General features: G+C 36.7%; 1 protein-coding gene and 1 long non-coding RNA gene across 5 annotated transcripts; one reads left to right on the forward strand and one right to left on the reverse strand.

Moving 5' to 3' along the window:
- Positions 1–19: 19 nt before the first annotated feature.
- On the reverse strand, positions 20–5,471 carry si:dkeyp-38g8.5 (uncharacterized protein LOC568385 homolog). 3 transcript variants are annotated; one of them, XM_058773874.1, is made up of 7 exons: positions 5,388–5,471; positions 3,411–3,582; positions 3,175–3,310; positions 2,676–2,824; positions 2,405–2,498; positions 2,173–2,260; positions 20–837 (listed from the first exon to the last, which is right to left on the reverse strand). In XM_058773874.1, exons 2-7 carry the CDS (start codon positions 3,445–3,447, stop codon positions 115–117), a joined length of 1,227 nt encoding a protein of 408 aa, XP_058629857.1. In that variant the 5' UTR covers positions 3,448–3,582; positions 5,388–5,471; the 3' UTR covers positions 20–114. The 3 variants fall into 3 exon arrangements, with proteins under 3 accessions (XP_058629857.1, XP_058629856.1, XP_058629858.1); XM_058773873.1 differs by lacking the exon at positions 5,388–5,471 and adding an exon at positions 3,908–4,124; XM_058773875.1 differs by lacking the exons at positions 3,175–3,310; positions 3,411–3,582; positions 5,388–5,471 and adding an exon at positions 3,908–4,049.
- Positions 5,472–5,702: 231 nt separating this feature from the next.
- On the forward strand, positions 5,703–14,660 carry LOC131539344 (uncharacterized). 2 transcript variants are annotated; one of them, XR_009270829.1, is made up of 6 exons: positions 6,234–6,366; positions 6,526–7,441; positions 10,463–10,602; positions 12,027–12,135; positions 12,363–12,590; positions 14,646–14,660. It is a non-coding gene; the product is annotated as an uncharacterized LOC131539344 (long non-coding RNA). The 2 variants fall into 2 exon arrangements; XR_009270830.1 differs by lacking the exons at positions 10,463–10,602; positions 12,027–12,135; positions 12,363–12,590; positions 14,646–14,660 and having other exon boundaries at positions 5,703–6,366; positions 6,526–6,985.
- The last annotated feature ends 934 nt before the right edge of the window (positions 14,661–15,594 follow it).

A 15,594-nucleotide genomic window follows, 5' to 3' on the forward strand; every position in this document is an offset into this window, starting at 1 on the left:
GTAACACAGCACAATTCACTTCTGGCAACAGAAAACGGTTTTACTTCAAACAGAAGGTGTATAAAAATAATGACATATACATTATGGGTCCCGATCAGAACATTTAGTTCCATTTTAGAAGTTCTCAATGAGCTTTTCAAACAGGTTGAGGAATTTCTGCCTCCTCTCTAAGGAAGCCGGTTCCATCACTAAGGGAATTGAGGTATCAGTTCCTTCTGTATTATCGTTCAGATTAGCCGTCTGTTCCCCTTTTACCACCCCACGCTGCTGCTCTAGGATGGCACGCTCTCGTTCAAGCTTTGCCCTTTCTCTGTCGAGAATCGCTCTTTCCTTTTCCAGCTGAGCTCGGATATACTCCACAGAGGCCCTGTCTCTCTCCACAGCGGCCTTTTCTCTCTCCAGAGAGGCCCTGTCTCGGTCCAATGCTGCGAGTTCTCGTTCCACTCCTGCTCTTTCTCGATCTAAAACCATCTTTTCCCGCTCCAGGACCATCCTCTCGTATTCAATAGCGGCTTTGTCGCTCTCTAGGATGGCCCTCTCGTGCTCCATCTCGTCCCTGTCTCTGTCCAGGTCTGCCCTGTCTCGCCCCATCTCTTCAGACATCATATCATCCTCTTCGACGAACAGCTCGATCTCGCTTCTGTCCGGCTCACGCACTCTCTTGCTCCTCTTGCGTGTGGTGTTGTTCGGGCGATACTCGCTGTCGTCGCCCACTGTAGAAGTGTCTAGAGTGACTTCACTTCCCACGAGTCTACCCTCCATGGCGTCGTCCATGAGGGAGAACCACGGCCAGTTAGTGGGGTTCACCGAGACCCCAAGTGGGGGATTCTTCAGTTCCTGATGCACACACAGTACACAGATACAAACAGTTTAAGTAGTGAGCAAGCACAGTGCACAATCATGCAGATTAGGGTTGTAGAGTGTAATAACACAGTATGATGTTCATAATTATGTGTAATTAATTATAATATCAATATACAATGGCATTTAATGACGTTCAGATGTTTATGTTTATTAAAATAAATGACATGTGTGAGCCTGGACTACCAAACCAGTCATAAGTAGCACAGGTATGTTTGTAGCAATAGCCAACAATACATTGTATGGGTCAAAATTATTTTAGTTTTATGCCAAAAACCATTAGGATATTAAGTAAAGATCATGTTCTATGAAGCTATTTTGTAAATTTCCTACCATAAATATATCAAAACCTTATTTTTGATTAGTAATATGCATTGCTAAGCACTTCCTTTGGACAACTTTAAAGGTGATTTTCTCAATATTTCGATTTTTTTGCACCCTCAGATTCCAGATTTTCAAATAGTTGTATCCCGGCCAAATATTATCCTAACAAACCATACATCAATGGAAAGCTTCAGCTTTCAGATGATGTATAATTGACCCTTTTGAGGGTCAAATTTAGTTAATTTGTGTAACTTTAATTAATGTAATGTGTATTTATATAATACATTCATGCACCATGCTTTTTAAATAAGTTATATAAATTGTATTAGATATTTTTATTAATTATATATAAAGTTTATTACTTTCTAATGTTTAATATTAAAATGTAATTTATTTAATTTTGTTTAATTAAAACAAATGTATGCATATAATACATTCATGAACATATGAAATACATTTTAATGCTAAAATCATATATATATATATATATATATATATATATATATATATATATATATATATATATATATATATATATATATATATTCACACACACAGAGATACATTACATACATATTTTATGACATTCTGGTGTTTAATATTCAAATTTCATTATTTTTGTGTAATTTTAATTACTGTTATTTGTAAGTATATAATACACATTACATGGAATTATACTTATAAAATAATTATTTATATATTCACTATATGTGTGTGTTATTGTTTATGTATATAATGCAATCATGCAAATGCATAAATGTATCTGTAATATACTATGAAATATATTAAAATATGTAATATCTAATAATTAATCAAATGTAATTATTTATATATTTAAACCTTTACAGGACACTATTGTAAGACTGAAAGGTTCGTGGAGTCCAATGAGGTGTTCGAAATATGGGCGATATCCAAAATGTGCTGTTCTGGGGGCCTGTGGGACAGAGTGGAGCTCTACTGAACACTCATAAGACGGCATTAGCGTACCTTATACTTCATCTTAAGGTTTTCCCATTTCCTCCTGGCTTGGCTGGCAGAAATTTCCCTTTGCAGACCTAGCTCTTTCAAGATGGCCCTATGGCACAAAGATATGCAAACTTTACACACTAATTGCTGCAGGTTCTTGGCATAAACATCTACTGTATGCTGCTTTATTGGTGCAAAGACCTGAATGTGTGTGTATGCATGTGTAACTGTCCGCTGGTGGTGACTGGTTTACCTATAAGCCAGAGTTGATGAATTTCTCTTTCCAGTGAAAAGTGAGTCGTTGGTCACGCGCAACTTCACGAATCTAACGAATTCTTCATTTGACACTTGAAGCGCACACACACACAAATAAACACAAATGCAGATATTAATAACGGTAGGACGCGTGATTTGTATAATGCATGCATCCAATTTATATGGCCAGCTCAATGCTGAACTGCTAAAATAAGACCGTTAATTAAATGCATTGGGACTTTAAATGCATAAAATTAATGGCTACTCACTTTTATAAATGAATTCTGCATGATCTGGGCCATCCTTAGTGTCCTCAGAGGGACTCTGTACAGTGTAAAGTTCGTGGTCCATACTTGCATCTGTTGTCTTTGAGTCATCAAGTGCGCTACTCATGGCGCTAGTGCACAAGCGAAGGGCACTAGAAGAGAAAATGGAGGGTTTACGTTCATTTCTTCTGCCGTTGATTCACGGCGGTCCGAGCGTGCATACCGCCACCTACTGGACTGCTGTGAAATCACAATGTAAAAAGTCCGGCGAAAAAGTAGTGTATAAAGATAGCATTAAACACGAATTTGTTATTAGAAACGTATATATTAGCGAAAACCTTTAAAAATGTGGAATTGATATAGAAACCTGCACATTTTTGCAGATATACACAATTGTTGGTTTGTTCACATCGTATAGCACAGTATTACGAAGTAGGCTATCTGAAACAAATGTGCTTTATTACCATAGCCTACAATTTTAACGAAAGCATTCGTATTCTACCTTTCAGGATGTGCTTGTTTACAAACAACTAAATGACTTTCGAAATCGTTTCTTCGTAAAACTGTAGTTTCGCAGTAGGGGCAGTGATAATGTAGTGATGGTCGACAGTCAAATCCACATCTGTGAATGGAGAAACCTACAGCATGAAAAATGGTATATTGTGAAAATATTAAGTAACAATGCCGTGTATATATATATATATATATTCAAGAACAACACGCTGTAGATGTACGCACCCTCGTGGAAAACTGCCCTGTTAAAATGTCTTGTCATATGCAGTTTTAATTTGTCATTTCTGGTAGATTTAAATACAGTCTCAGAGCAAAAGGGGCAATGGAAACCACTGCAGCACGTCCTGCATTGATGTAAGGGGGGCAGTGAGTGGCCTTTCTGAATCGTTACATGCGTCTAAAAGGAAAACAAGACTACAAATTAATCCTCCGGGAACTTCTAGTCGATATTTTACTTTATAACAGTACAATAGAGGAAAACTGGGTATTATAATAATGCCCCGTGTAAACTAAAGCACCAAAAATGTGTTTATCTACAAATTCAGCCATAAGCATAATATTTCCATCACTAGGAAGGCGAAAAGCATCCCGTTTTGTGTCAGCTGTCGTGGTCTCAAACCCGTCTATGTCTACTCAATGAGCAGCTTAGTGTCGAGATCAGATGTTGCGCGTCTGTCTCGTAACGTACAATTAGAATCGACAAAAAAGCACAATATACTCACTAAGATAGGACCAGATGTGCTCTCTTTCAATTTTACATTGTCACTTGTCATGTTTACTAACTCGAGTCCCGAAACTGTTGGCCTAGATCGGTTGGACTAAAACTGCTGGCGGTGCTGTATTGTAAATGGCGGTGCAGTAATGCAAATATACGCCCTTCGATGCAGACAAGTGGGAGAGAGTGTTTTTGCATGTAGGGTCAAAAGAACAAACATCTCACACATTTGGGTGGTTTTCTGGAGAAAATGCTGACGCAAGTAAAGTTTTGTTTCGCGAATAAATGTATTTTATTTTTTTGTAAGTCTCTCCGATACAAAGATGGCAGCAGAGAGCTTCAAGAGACAGGTTCAAGCAGATGTTTAAACTTTAAACATGGACGTTGGTTTTACGTGGTCTGGGAGCACCGACATTTTGGAGCGGTCAACAAGGAGCTGTGTGCAATAACTGCTTTTGTTTGGGAAGTAACACAAATCGAAGGATAAATGTGACCCTAGACCACAAAACTAGTCTTAAGTGTCAATTTTTCGAAATCGAAGCCGAATAAATAATCTTTCCATTCATGTATGGTTTGTCTGGATCTGACAATATTTGGCTGAGATACAACTATTTGAAAATCTGGAATCTGAGGGTGCAAAAAAAATCAAAATATTGAGAAAATCGCCTTCAAAGTTGTCCCTAAGAAAGTTGAATTCTTAGTAATGCATATTACTAATCAAAAATGACGTTTTGATATATTTACAGTAGTAAATTGACAAAATATCTTCATGGAATATAATCTTTACTTAATATACTAATGATTTTTGGTATAAAAGAAAAATCTATAATTTTGACCCATACAATGTATTTTTGGCTATTGCTACAAATATACCCCAGCGACTTAAGACTGGTTTTGTGGTCCAGGGTCACATATACACATTTGGGTTTTGCTCGAGATGTTGGAGTTAACAGCTACTGTCACCGAAATAATCAGACTAACCTAATGTAAATTAACACTTAGTTCATGTAAGGATGTCTCACGCTTTTAAATTAAAATGGCGTTTTCACAGAGATTACAAAATAAAAGAGATCTAGAGACACTTTTTTTTTTTTTTAAGTGAAGCAACTTTAAATTTTAGAACTGCTTTTTAATAATAACTATATTTCATGTACACGGTGGCATTTCTTTAGAATGCTAGTCTACTTTATGAGATATTGGTCAAAACATCTCCGTCTAGCACGTTTAGACAGAAAAACAATGAAAAAGCAGTGGCATGAAATACAAAATCGTGTGATATTTATTGTCTGTCAGGCTGTGACCATCGGTGTCATGACACCGATGGTCACAGCCTGACAGACAATAAATATCACACGATTTTGTATTTCATGCCACTGCTTTTGGAGTTTTATATAATCTGAAATATGCAAAATTGTCTGATGTTTATGTCAAACCAAATAATTTTAATCTGTAAATAAACAATTCATGATTGACTAGCAGACATTGACCTTTTCAATGTGGCGAATCACATAATATTCAGTAGTCTAGGCCTATTAACATGCGAAAAGGCTTGCTCGTATACCTATTTATTATTATTATTTTTTTTTTAATTAAACTATTTATTTATTTATTGTAAGTTTGTTTCTAAAGTTCCCGATTGTTTTTCTTCATGTTTGAATATGTTTTGCTGAAAAGGACCAACGGTTGCTACAGCGCCACTCAACACCGCCGAATAAGACGAGGTGAAAGCTGATTCGCTGGAAGCGAAAAACGTCACTTCCGCGAGTTCCTTAAGTACGTGAGACGGACGTTCCTTAGCCACGTTTTTCTGTCGGTCGTTGGAGAGTAAGCAGCTTCAAGCTGGTGTCTGTTGTTGGGGCTTAAAAGCTTTTTTATTGGTTTGTTTTAACCACTAGATTGTTGATTTTTGATCATTTACTTCTGGGCAACCAAAGACTGTTTATTTTTGTTCTGGTAATGTGTCTTGAATTCACGACAATGAAAGGAAACTACCAGAAGGACATCAAGGCCGCGCCTGATCACAAGAAAAAGTGGTCAAAATCAAAGAGGAGGACATTTCTGCGCGCAAATAGGAGCGGAAGGAGGCGAAAGGTCCGCGTTTGGTCGGCCAAGAGACCACAGCAGAGTCCGGACCGTGTCGACGGTAACGTTACGGGCAATCAACGTTACGTACCATCTGTAGCCATGGCACCAAGAAACACAACGCAATATTTAATGGACCTGGTGTACGCTGAGAGATTAGACGTTTGTGATGTAAGCCATGATTTCTCAACGCAGAATAATGTCCCATCTGATGAGAGCGTTTTCTCAATGTCAGACTCTGATTACGACAGATCTTTGGACTTCCAACAGAGAGACTTCGAGAACGTGTTCTTCAGGAATGAAATCTGACCCGTTTCCGAAACCTGACTCGATTTCGTCGGAACGAGACGACTGGGCAGCTGTGAACCCCATAGACAGTAATATGTGCGTGAAAATGCCAGTTGCTTTCATTGTTAGCCCTGTCAAAATATGTAATCGTGTCAGACAATGTTTATTGAAGCCAAGGCGTTCAACACAATGCTTTTGAGTTGCATGTTACGAGTTGAATGTGGTTTCATTTGTCGGCTCTCCTTGTTCTCACAGCATTGCGCAGACTCCAACTCAGGGAGGCGGAACGCTCTGCGTCACGGCTGCGTGATGACGTGTGCACCACGCCCCGCCCACAGTACGGCCGCCATCACGTGGCCAGCAGGTAAATCCGCTCCACCCTTTGTGTACGCGGTGTAAGAGCGCTGCAGTAGCGTGCTGTCGCAGTGTAATTACTGAGAAATGTGCATGCATTGTTCTGCCAACGGATGCATGTGTGTTTTGGGAGACTTTTGCAGGTTGCTGATCCTCCTCGGTGGATCTCAGCTGTCTGTGCAACACACCCAGAGCCTTGGGACAAAGCCGCATGGCTGCCTTCTCATCACTGCTGGGTAACTGTGGTAAATGTTTGAATGTAAATCTACACAAGTGCACTCAGAACTACAACTCTTGTGATATGATATACTTTTGTGAGAACTTTTGTAAATATAGATTGTATTAAAATTTAATTAAGTTACATCTGACTTTCATGTTTTGTTTATTAAACATTGTGTATATATACACTGCATTCCGATATATGATTATTTACCAATATCAACCAAATCCTTGCAAATACACTACATAAGCTGATATCTTCAAGGAAGCTTAAGTTTTATGAAGTTGGCACAAGAAGGCTTCACACTGTATGAACTCCTGGATTTTATAGAACAAGAATACATATAGATCAGTGGTTTTCAGCTGGGTACCGCAAGATGACTTTAATAATAAAATGACAAAGATATAGAATGTGCTATTAGATATTTCTTTTACTGTTTGTCTACAGTTTTTACACATGTACTTTTGAGGTCACAATTAGTTTAAAAATGAGATGGTTTTTTTAGAAGTATTGTTTTAGTTTTGCACAATTTGGGCCCATGGAGTTTGAGGACTGCTGCTGAAGAACAATGGAGAAGAACTTGGTTAACTTGTTCAGGTGAGAACAGATAATGCATAATCGTTAAGTAGGAGTCTTTCTGTTTTTGTGTACAAGTATGGTAAGAATTTAGCATACATGAGACTTGATGTTCCTTGAATCTATACAATTAAAGTGAATAGGACTGATCAGGTAATGATGAAATGCTCCATTTTGTATTACCAGTATTATTGTTTGATAATACCTTTTGGAATACAATTATACCATTTTACTTTTTGTCATGACGTCCTTGCTTGGGGAGTTAAAAGCCAACCTACCCTGGATGTAGCTTGTCAAGTTGGTTATAGCTGATCTCCCAGCCTGGCCAGCTAATGATATAACCTTAAAACAACTGTGACTTCAACAGCTTTACGAATTTTTTTTAATTTTTTATTTAATTTCATTTTTTGCACAAGAATAATAAAGTACTGTGCAGGACAGGCAGAAAACCCAAAGGGCTTATTTAGAGCCTCCACCTAAACAACAACAACAAAAAAAACACTAATGAAATCAAAGAAAGAGCTAAATTACAATAACAAATATGTAAGGGATAATCGACAGCTAGCTGTGCATTAAACTATTTGAATGCACGATGTGAAGGCGGAGAACCGCCCGACGCGCAGCGGAGCATCGTTAAATGCACAGCTAGCCGTTGACTATCCCGTTTATGCCATGGTCATTTCCCAGCATTCACATATTAAAGATGTTAACAGTATTTGTGCTGCCATATTTGACCGGAACGATAAAAATGACGGTTATTTTGGTCTGTATTACTATTTAACTGTAACTGTATGTTACTATGGTTACCAATGTTTATAGACGGTTTCAACGGCAACAACATAAACAAACGTTACTGCGCATGCGCGCTTTTGTGGCCCAAACTTAACTTCCGGTAGACATCCAAATACAATCAGTAACAACATCTAAGTCCCTCTAGAGTAGATTATGTTTTGATAACAAACTAAATATGTTTGCTGCGTAAATCAGATGGACTGAGATTCAGTGATAACTACTTGGACGGACTTATTAAAAATGCAAATTCATTCTCTGCCAGCAGGAGGCGCTTTAAAGTGGGAGAACTAGAGGTTTCCCCGGAAACGGCTGTTGGGCTGTACCTTACGCAAAGCAGCTCTGAGCTTACAAACGCTGCTTAATCAGGCATATAACATGCAAGATGAAATGAAAATGACATCGAACATTTTCTAAAGACAGTGTTCCTTCAGAAATACAGTAATATAAAAACACCTGCGCCTCGTTTTGATTTTTAACCCTTTAAAACCTAAGGGTAAAATAGGTCATTTTCACACATTTTGTTTATTTGACTGTAAAATTCTAACAGAATGTGCTATTTTCAAGTGCAAGGTGTCTTTTTTTTTTTTCAGAAAACAAATGGCTTTCCAAAAAGTTTTTGACCATTAATCTTGTGTTTTGAGTTTGTGAACAGAATTTAAATAGACAAAAATAAAAAAAAACGGAATTTTTTTTTTTATTATTATTTAGAAAAAAGCCGGTGCGTTATGTGCTCATGTTTATTCAACGAAGCCTTTTGGAAAATCGGTCAGTTTTGATATCGTGGCGGGTCGCCACAAATAAACAAATGTATGGGAAACACATCCCACGGCACAACAACCTGAGCCCAACTTCATTACTCATCACTTTAACTTTAACTGTGTTTGTAGCCGGCGCCACTAACAAGACCGATAAACAAACACAGACCGGAAGTTAACTTAGGTCCAGGCGCGTGCGCCTGATGAAACCGTCTATAGGAAGCGCATTAATATAGAACGTGATTAAACTGACCTGGAACTACATGTGCGGTTCAACGAATTTAATCAACACCTGCCAGCCAATCAGAATCGAGTATTCAGACAGACCATGGCATAAATATAAATGTTAAATGACTACAAATTGATTACAGTATGTTAAGAAGACATAATATAAAGAAATAATATACTCTAAAAACAAGCCTTATATGGTACATATAATGCTTCAAAAAACAATTACAAAGCATCCTTTATAAACTTGTTATAACATATTAAAGAGGAACATATTTTTGCTAGATGGGATAAACCACCTAAATCTTATCAAGTAGGCTATTGACCTCTACAAGTGTGAACTTTAGGAAGATAAATACGTTCTAAATTGCTTTGGAATGTTACCCTCACTTGAATATGTTTTATAAATGAAAACATTTGAAAAAATATTAATATTTAGTAGCCTATTTGACACTTGAGGCACCTCTATATATAGTAATTTTTGATAAATCCTTAGGGTATAGGTTTAACATAAGAATTAATGTATTTGTTTGAAATTACGGCTTAGATTCACTTCTATTGTAAGTGCCTCACTTAAGTTTTAATTTTTTCTTTTTTTTTCTTTTTTTTATAAAAAATAAAATAAAGGGTTTATGTTGATGAACAACATTATGCTGGCAGCTGAGTTTTAAAGTTGTATTGAGCCCAGAATATTCAGTTTACACAAATGACTGCCAAGCAAAAAAATAAAAAGTCTAGATCCAAAAACACCTTTGGGAGAGAGTGAAACATGGTTTGAATATGTTTTGGAAAATCAGCAAGAAATGTGTGACGTTGAGTCAGCATGGGTTGAAATCCCCTAGCACTGTTTCAAGCACCTTGTTAGATTCATACAAGCTATTCTAGAATCAAAACATTTGTTTCCTGGCAAATATACACTATTGGACAGAGCAATATGTGGGTATTATATAGGCGCACTAAGCACTTCATCAAATAAAATGTAAACAAGCTGTAGATCAGCACTTCTGCTAATTGCCTCTCTTGACATATGATTGTTTTGAGCACAGGAACACCTTGTTCCCTTCCTCACCCACAGCTCTGTTTTTGGCACAAGGCGGTTTCAAAAAACCCACGTGGCAAACAGGTGCAATTTCCTAACTGGTTTTCAACACCAGGTGGCCCTAAAGTGCCACAGTAGAGTAAGGCCCACCAGGGCAGTCTTGTGTAACGCAGTTCTCAAGGAAGGCTGACAAGAGCAATGTGTTGATAATCCTAGTGCCGCATTTAGATTACAGTGCATGGCATTTGTTTGTGAGGGGCATGAAGCAATGGAGGAGACCCGGGCAGGACAAACCTCTCAAATTACATAGACGACGAGGACACACCTCTTTGTCAATGGAAGGAATGAAGGAACCCACACAAGACAAGGTCTGTCTCTATTTCTCCATGTTTCTCAACTCACTCTGGACCTTAATAGGCCAAACTTTCAGTATTTTTTTTCCATTTTATGGTGAGTGTTTCTCCCACACTTGACAGTCCTTAGTGTCAGCTCAGTTGCCCCGTAGTCCATCTGCCAAAAGTAATAGATGAGACAACTTGTCCCTGACCTACTGTGTGCTGTCAAAGAGATGACTGCAGAATACAAGGCTTGTGCATTATGATTGATATGGAGCCCTCCAGCCAGGCCTCACTGCCAGTCTATTGATTAGCCAGCCTGGTCTCATGGGAGGGCCTGTCCCTTGGTCATCCATCATACCGATTTTCTCCCGTTTTAGACAGACAAGAAAAGTTACCAGGATAAGCTCCTATTTGAAAGTGCAGGTGCACCCATTTAGAAAAAAAAAAAATATAATCTTATCTGATTTGAGTGAATGGTGCGCTTCATTTAGGTGAGATAAGGTTGTAGTTTGGGATTTTAAACTAAATGTAAACTAAACAGGCCGTTATCTGTTATCTTTCTTGAACTTAATGATTCCAGTCCATTCCTTTCACATAAAACCTGTGGGTTTATAAAGTGTTTTTTTTCTTCCCTAAATTATGCAATCAGGTACAAAAACACTCTGATTCACTGCCTGTTTCATCAAGGCCAGTTTTTAATGGAAGTGCATTTTACTTTATTCCATTAATGATACCAAAAGGTTAAAATTAGTCTGAAGATTGACGAGTCAAGGCAAACCATTTATTAAATTGATCGTAAATGTCCCTTTTCTTTAAAATAATAGGCTACATAAATAAATAAAATATATACAGGCTGTCAGTCTGTGCGTTATGGTGAGAGTTATTGGCTCTTTCTGCTTGCTTACAAGTTAACATACATTGATTAAACCATTAGGTGAAGCAAGTGAATGAGTCTTTGAATTATTGAACCGATTCGTTCAAATCACTGATTCATTCAAATCACTGATTCATTCAAATCACTGATTCATTCAAATCACTGATTCATTCAGGAATGTAGTGTTTGACAACATTTTCGTTGGCGGAGTCAAAAAGGACAAAGTAAATAGCAATCTAAAATGTAAGCTTAACAATATTAACAGTTTGTTGAACTATTGAATAAAAGATCAAGATGCTGTAACAATATAACGTCATTTTAAATTCAATTTGGGCGGCTGTTTCTTCCAGTGTTAATTGTGTAAAAATAGAAAGACTGCACTGAAAGTGGTTTAATTTATACGTAGGTAAACGATTTTGACGTCAGTTTTATATTTGTCCTGTATTTTGATGTGAATTTTGATGTGAATTTGAAGTCTTTTCAACATCACTAACTCACTGGGATTTTCTAATCAGGCCATTTGTTTTCCAACTTTGCATTTCTCACCTCAGTTTAGCAATTTGTCCTACTGTTTTGACAGATGTTGTGAGAACATGGAAAAATATGTGTGAATCAGCTGTTTGGTGCTGGATGAACTAACCAGCTTTCCACCCTCAGACAAAGCACGACTTCTTTACAAGAAGATAAAGGTAAGACCCCAGGAAGAAATTCTTCCCTTTTGCCTTTCTTTCTATTTTGTACACTTACAACCACAAAAATTGCTGCTTGGGCATGCTTGTACTGCTTGTACTTAAGAAGTCAGTTTAATAACATCAGTTTACTTTCTGCAGTTGATTTAAATGGTAAATTAATTTAATTTGCGAAATTCATGTTGAATTGATAAATAATTGACAGTGAAACTGAATTGTCATTGCAGGAACTGGTTGGGGCTGGATAGGGAAAGTAAATATTAAAATTAATCAGTTTAAATATTGCTTAAATAATGCTTGGTATTCATAAAGTATGCATGTCTATAGACAGAGAAAACAGCACTTTGACCTTCACAGAGACAGGTGCCTGTGGCGTTGTGGTTGGACACACCCACGGAGTGGACTCTGTTCGGCCGAGAGAAAAGGTCACAGAAATGTCATGCAGTCATGTCCTTGTAAGTTTGATCAGACTTGATAAAAGCAGTCTGTACTTTTCTACATACCACACCAAGCATTTGCTCTATGTTGCTTTAAATGTTAGCTGTGATGACTCGGCTAACAACCACTGTGTTAAGTTTGCATTAAAATTGAGCATTTAAAAATATTTTTTGATGTTCATTCAACATTATTTCATGCGATAGATGCAACTGGGAAAAAGAGAGCTCTGTTCTTCATGTTAGTTTACAGAAGGCGAGAAATACAAGGGTAAACGTCACAATTATGTTATGATATGGCTATATGATCATTTCTACAATATGCACAGCAATCTGAAGTATCTATTTTGCATGAGTCTTGCAAGATTTATGCTGAATTTGGAATGGCATATTGCCATTATAAATACAGGTAGACTCACCTCATAAAGCAATTTACCATTTTAATAAGGCACCAATTGTTAGAAACAAGCAATATTGTTGGAATCACTTTTTCCAGCTGTTGAACGCTAAAAACATTGATGTTGACAGACAATCAGAATCCATCCAAGCATTTAAAGCAGCAGACGACATCAACTGCAGCGCACACTTAGAATAAACAGAACACAGTTGTGTGTTCGCTGATATAGTTATTGTTGTTATAGTTCACTTTATAGTTATAATTCTTGGTGTGAAACGGGACTTTACTGCAGTTTTCAGTTTCACATGATCTTTCAAAAATCATTCTAATATGCTTAATTGGTGCTCGATTATTAATAATGGTTCTTCTTATTATCAGTGTTGAAAACAGTTGTGCTGCTTTGTAGAAACCAGGAAAATAAACCTATAGTTCAAGTGAGGATAGCAAAATAAAGTAAGCTGTGACATATTATACCCAAAAATTCTTCATACAGTGAACTGCCAGTAAAACTGATAAAAATTTGGGACCAAAAATTATTCAGACACTTTGACCTGACCATGTTTTGCTGAAGTGTTTTTTTTTTTTTTTTTTTTAATTGCTAATGCGACCTTTTTACACTCACCACAAATTTAAAAGCTGACAGCTATTCAGCCTAATCCATTACATACCTTTCTATCAAAATTATCTGACATTATCAAGATGAATTTGTTCTGACACAGTTTAACTCTGAGTTCTTGTCATATTTTATTACCATTTTCTAAACTATAGTGAATAAACTGTGATTATGTGAGAAATGTTGAAGGTGTCTGAATAAATTTTGGTTTGACTGTATATAAATCTTTTGCAGCATTATTAGTGTCTTTACTGTCACTTTTGATCATTTTATTGTACCCTTGTTGAATGAAAATATTAAATTCATAGTATCAAAATTTTAATAAAAAAATATGCAGCAAAATTGTTTACAACATGGATAATAATATTTTATTTTATTTATTTTTATTATTTTATTTTGCACTAAATCTGTATATCCGAATGATTCCTGAAGGATCACAAATTCCATTACAGGAATAAATTAGATTTTAAATTAAATTAAAATAGTTCTTTTTAAATTGTAATAATATTTCACAATATTACTGTTTTTACTGTATTTTTCATAAAATAAATGCAGCCAGATGTTTGAGTGGTGGGTTAGATGTATTTAGTGTCACTGATGTACCTGGAAACAGGTGTGTGGGGAGGGTCCTAGCGCACCAAAAGTCAATGGTCAACCAGGACCTTTCACCCCATGTTCAGAGTCTGTGGCACCTTCTACTCTGAGATACAGGTGTGATAAATGACTAATCTAAGACTTGGGTCAACTGACAAATTGATATTGAGTTGAATGCTTTGAGCTCAGTATTTTGCCTTGACCCAATTGAGGCCCTAAAGCTCGCTCTCTGTGACCATTTTAATGAATTTCTGTAGCGGAAATAGGCCACGGGTGAGGGGGGCAGGGTTTTTTTTTTTTGATGCGAGCATGCGCACCTCCGGGAGCATCCCTCTCCTTCAACCTCGCCTCATTAGTCTAACTGGGCAGTTGCAGAGCTGTTGTGTGTCACATCTATTTTGGTCCCCCTAAACTCCAAAGTGGCCCCTCAACTTATCTTCCTGTATTCTCCATTTCCCCTCTCACCACCCAGGAGACGAGGTGGAAGAGTTGCGATTGGCCCCTGCTCCGTCATCATCAAGGAGACAGGTTGGCAAGGAGGAATCGGACACTAATGCGGTCGGCTAACTGTGTCAAGGACGCAGGAGAAGCCAAACCTGGTACAGTTCACCTGTGAGAGACCTGAGAGCACAAACGCAGAGAGGAACTGACACACTAAACCAACTTACAACTCTACAGTCTGCTCTCTTACTTAAATTAAAGGTATAGTTCCCCAAAAAATGAAAGATGGTCATTGTTTACTCACCGTTATTTCGGTGGATCGCAGAAATAATTTGTATAAAATGTTCATATAGATCATTTCCATACAATGACAGTTCATAGTCACAAGGCTGTCAAGCTCCAAAAAGGACAAAAATTACACTATAAAAGTATCTGTTTGCTATATTTTGAGTCTTCTGAACTTATATGATGAAAAAGACTGAAATTTAAATAAATATTCTATGAAAATTTTTAGTACACTACCATTTAAAAGTTTGGGGTCAGTATTATTATTTTTTTTAAATATATTTTAATAAAAGAAATTGATATTTATTTAGCAAAGATGCATTGAATTGTTCAAAAGCGACAGTGAAAACAAAGAAAATAATTCTGTTTTAAATAAATACTGTTCTGTTGAACTTTCTATTCATCAAACAACCCTAAAATGTTGATTAAAAATAACTTTAAATAAATATTTAAATAAATAAATAAAAACCGTAATAATAAAATTAATAATAAAAAATGTTTCTTGAGCACTAAAACAGCATTTTAGAATGACTTCTGAAGGATCATGTGACACTGAAGACTGGCGTAATGGCTGCTGAAAATTCAGCTTTGCCATCACAGAAATGATATTATATTTTTATATTTAAAATGTATGCATTTTATACTTTATTTTTTAAATATTTTAAATAAGTTATATTTTAAAACATAAAATAGAA

Source organism: Onychostoma macrolepis, chromosome 04 (genome assembly GCF_012432095.1).
Source record: "Onychostoma macrolepis isolate SWU-2019 chromosome 04, ASM1243209v1, whole genome shotgun sequence".
NCBI classification, from domain to species: domain Eukaryota; kingdom Metazoa; phylum Chordata; class Actinopteri; order Cypriniformes; family Cyprinidae; genus Onychostoma; species Onychostoma macrolepis.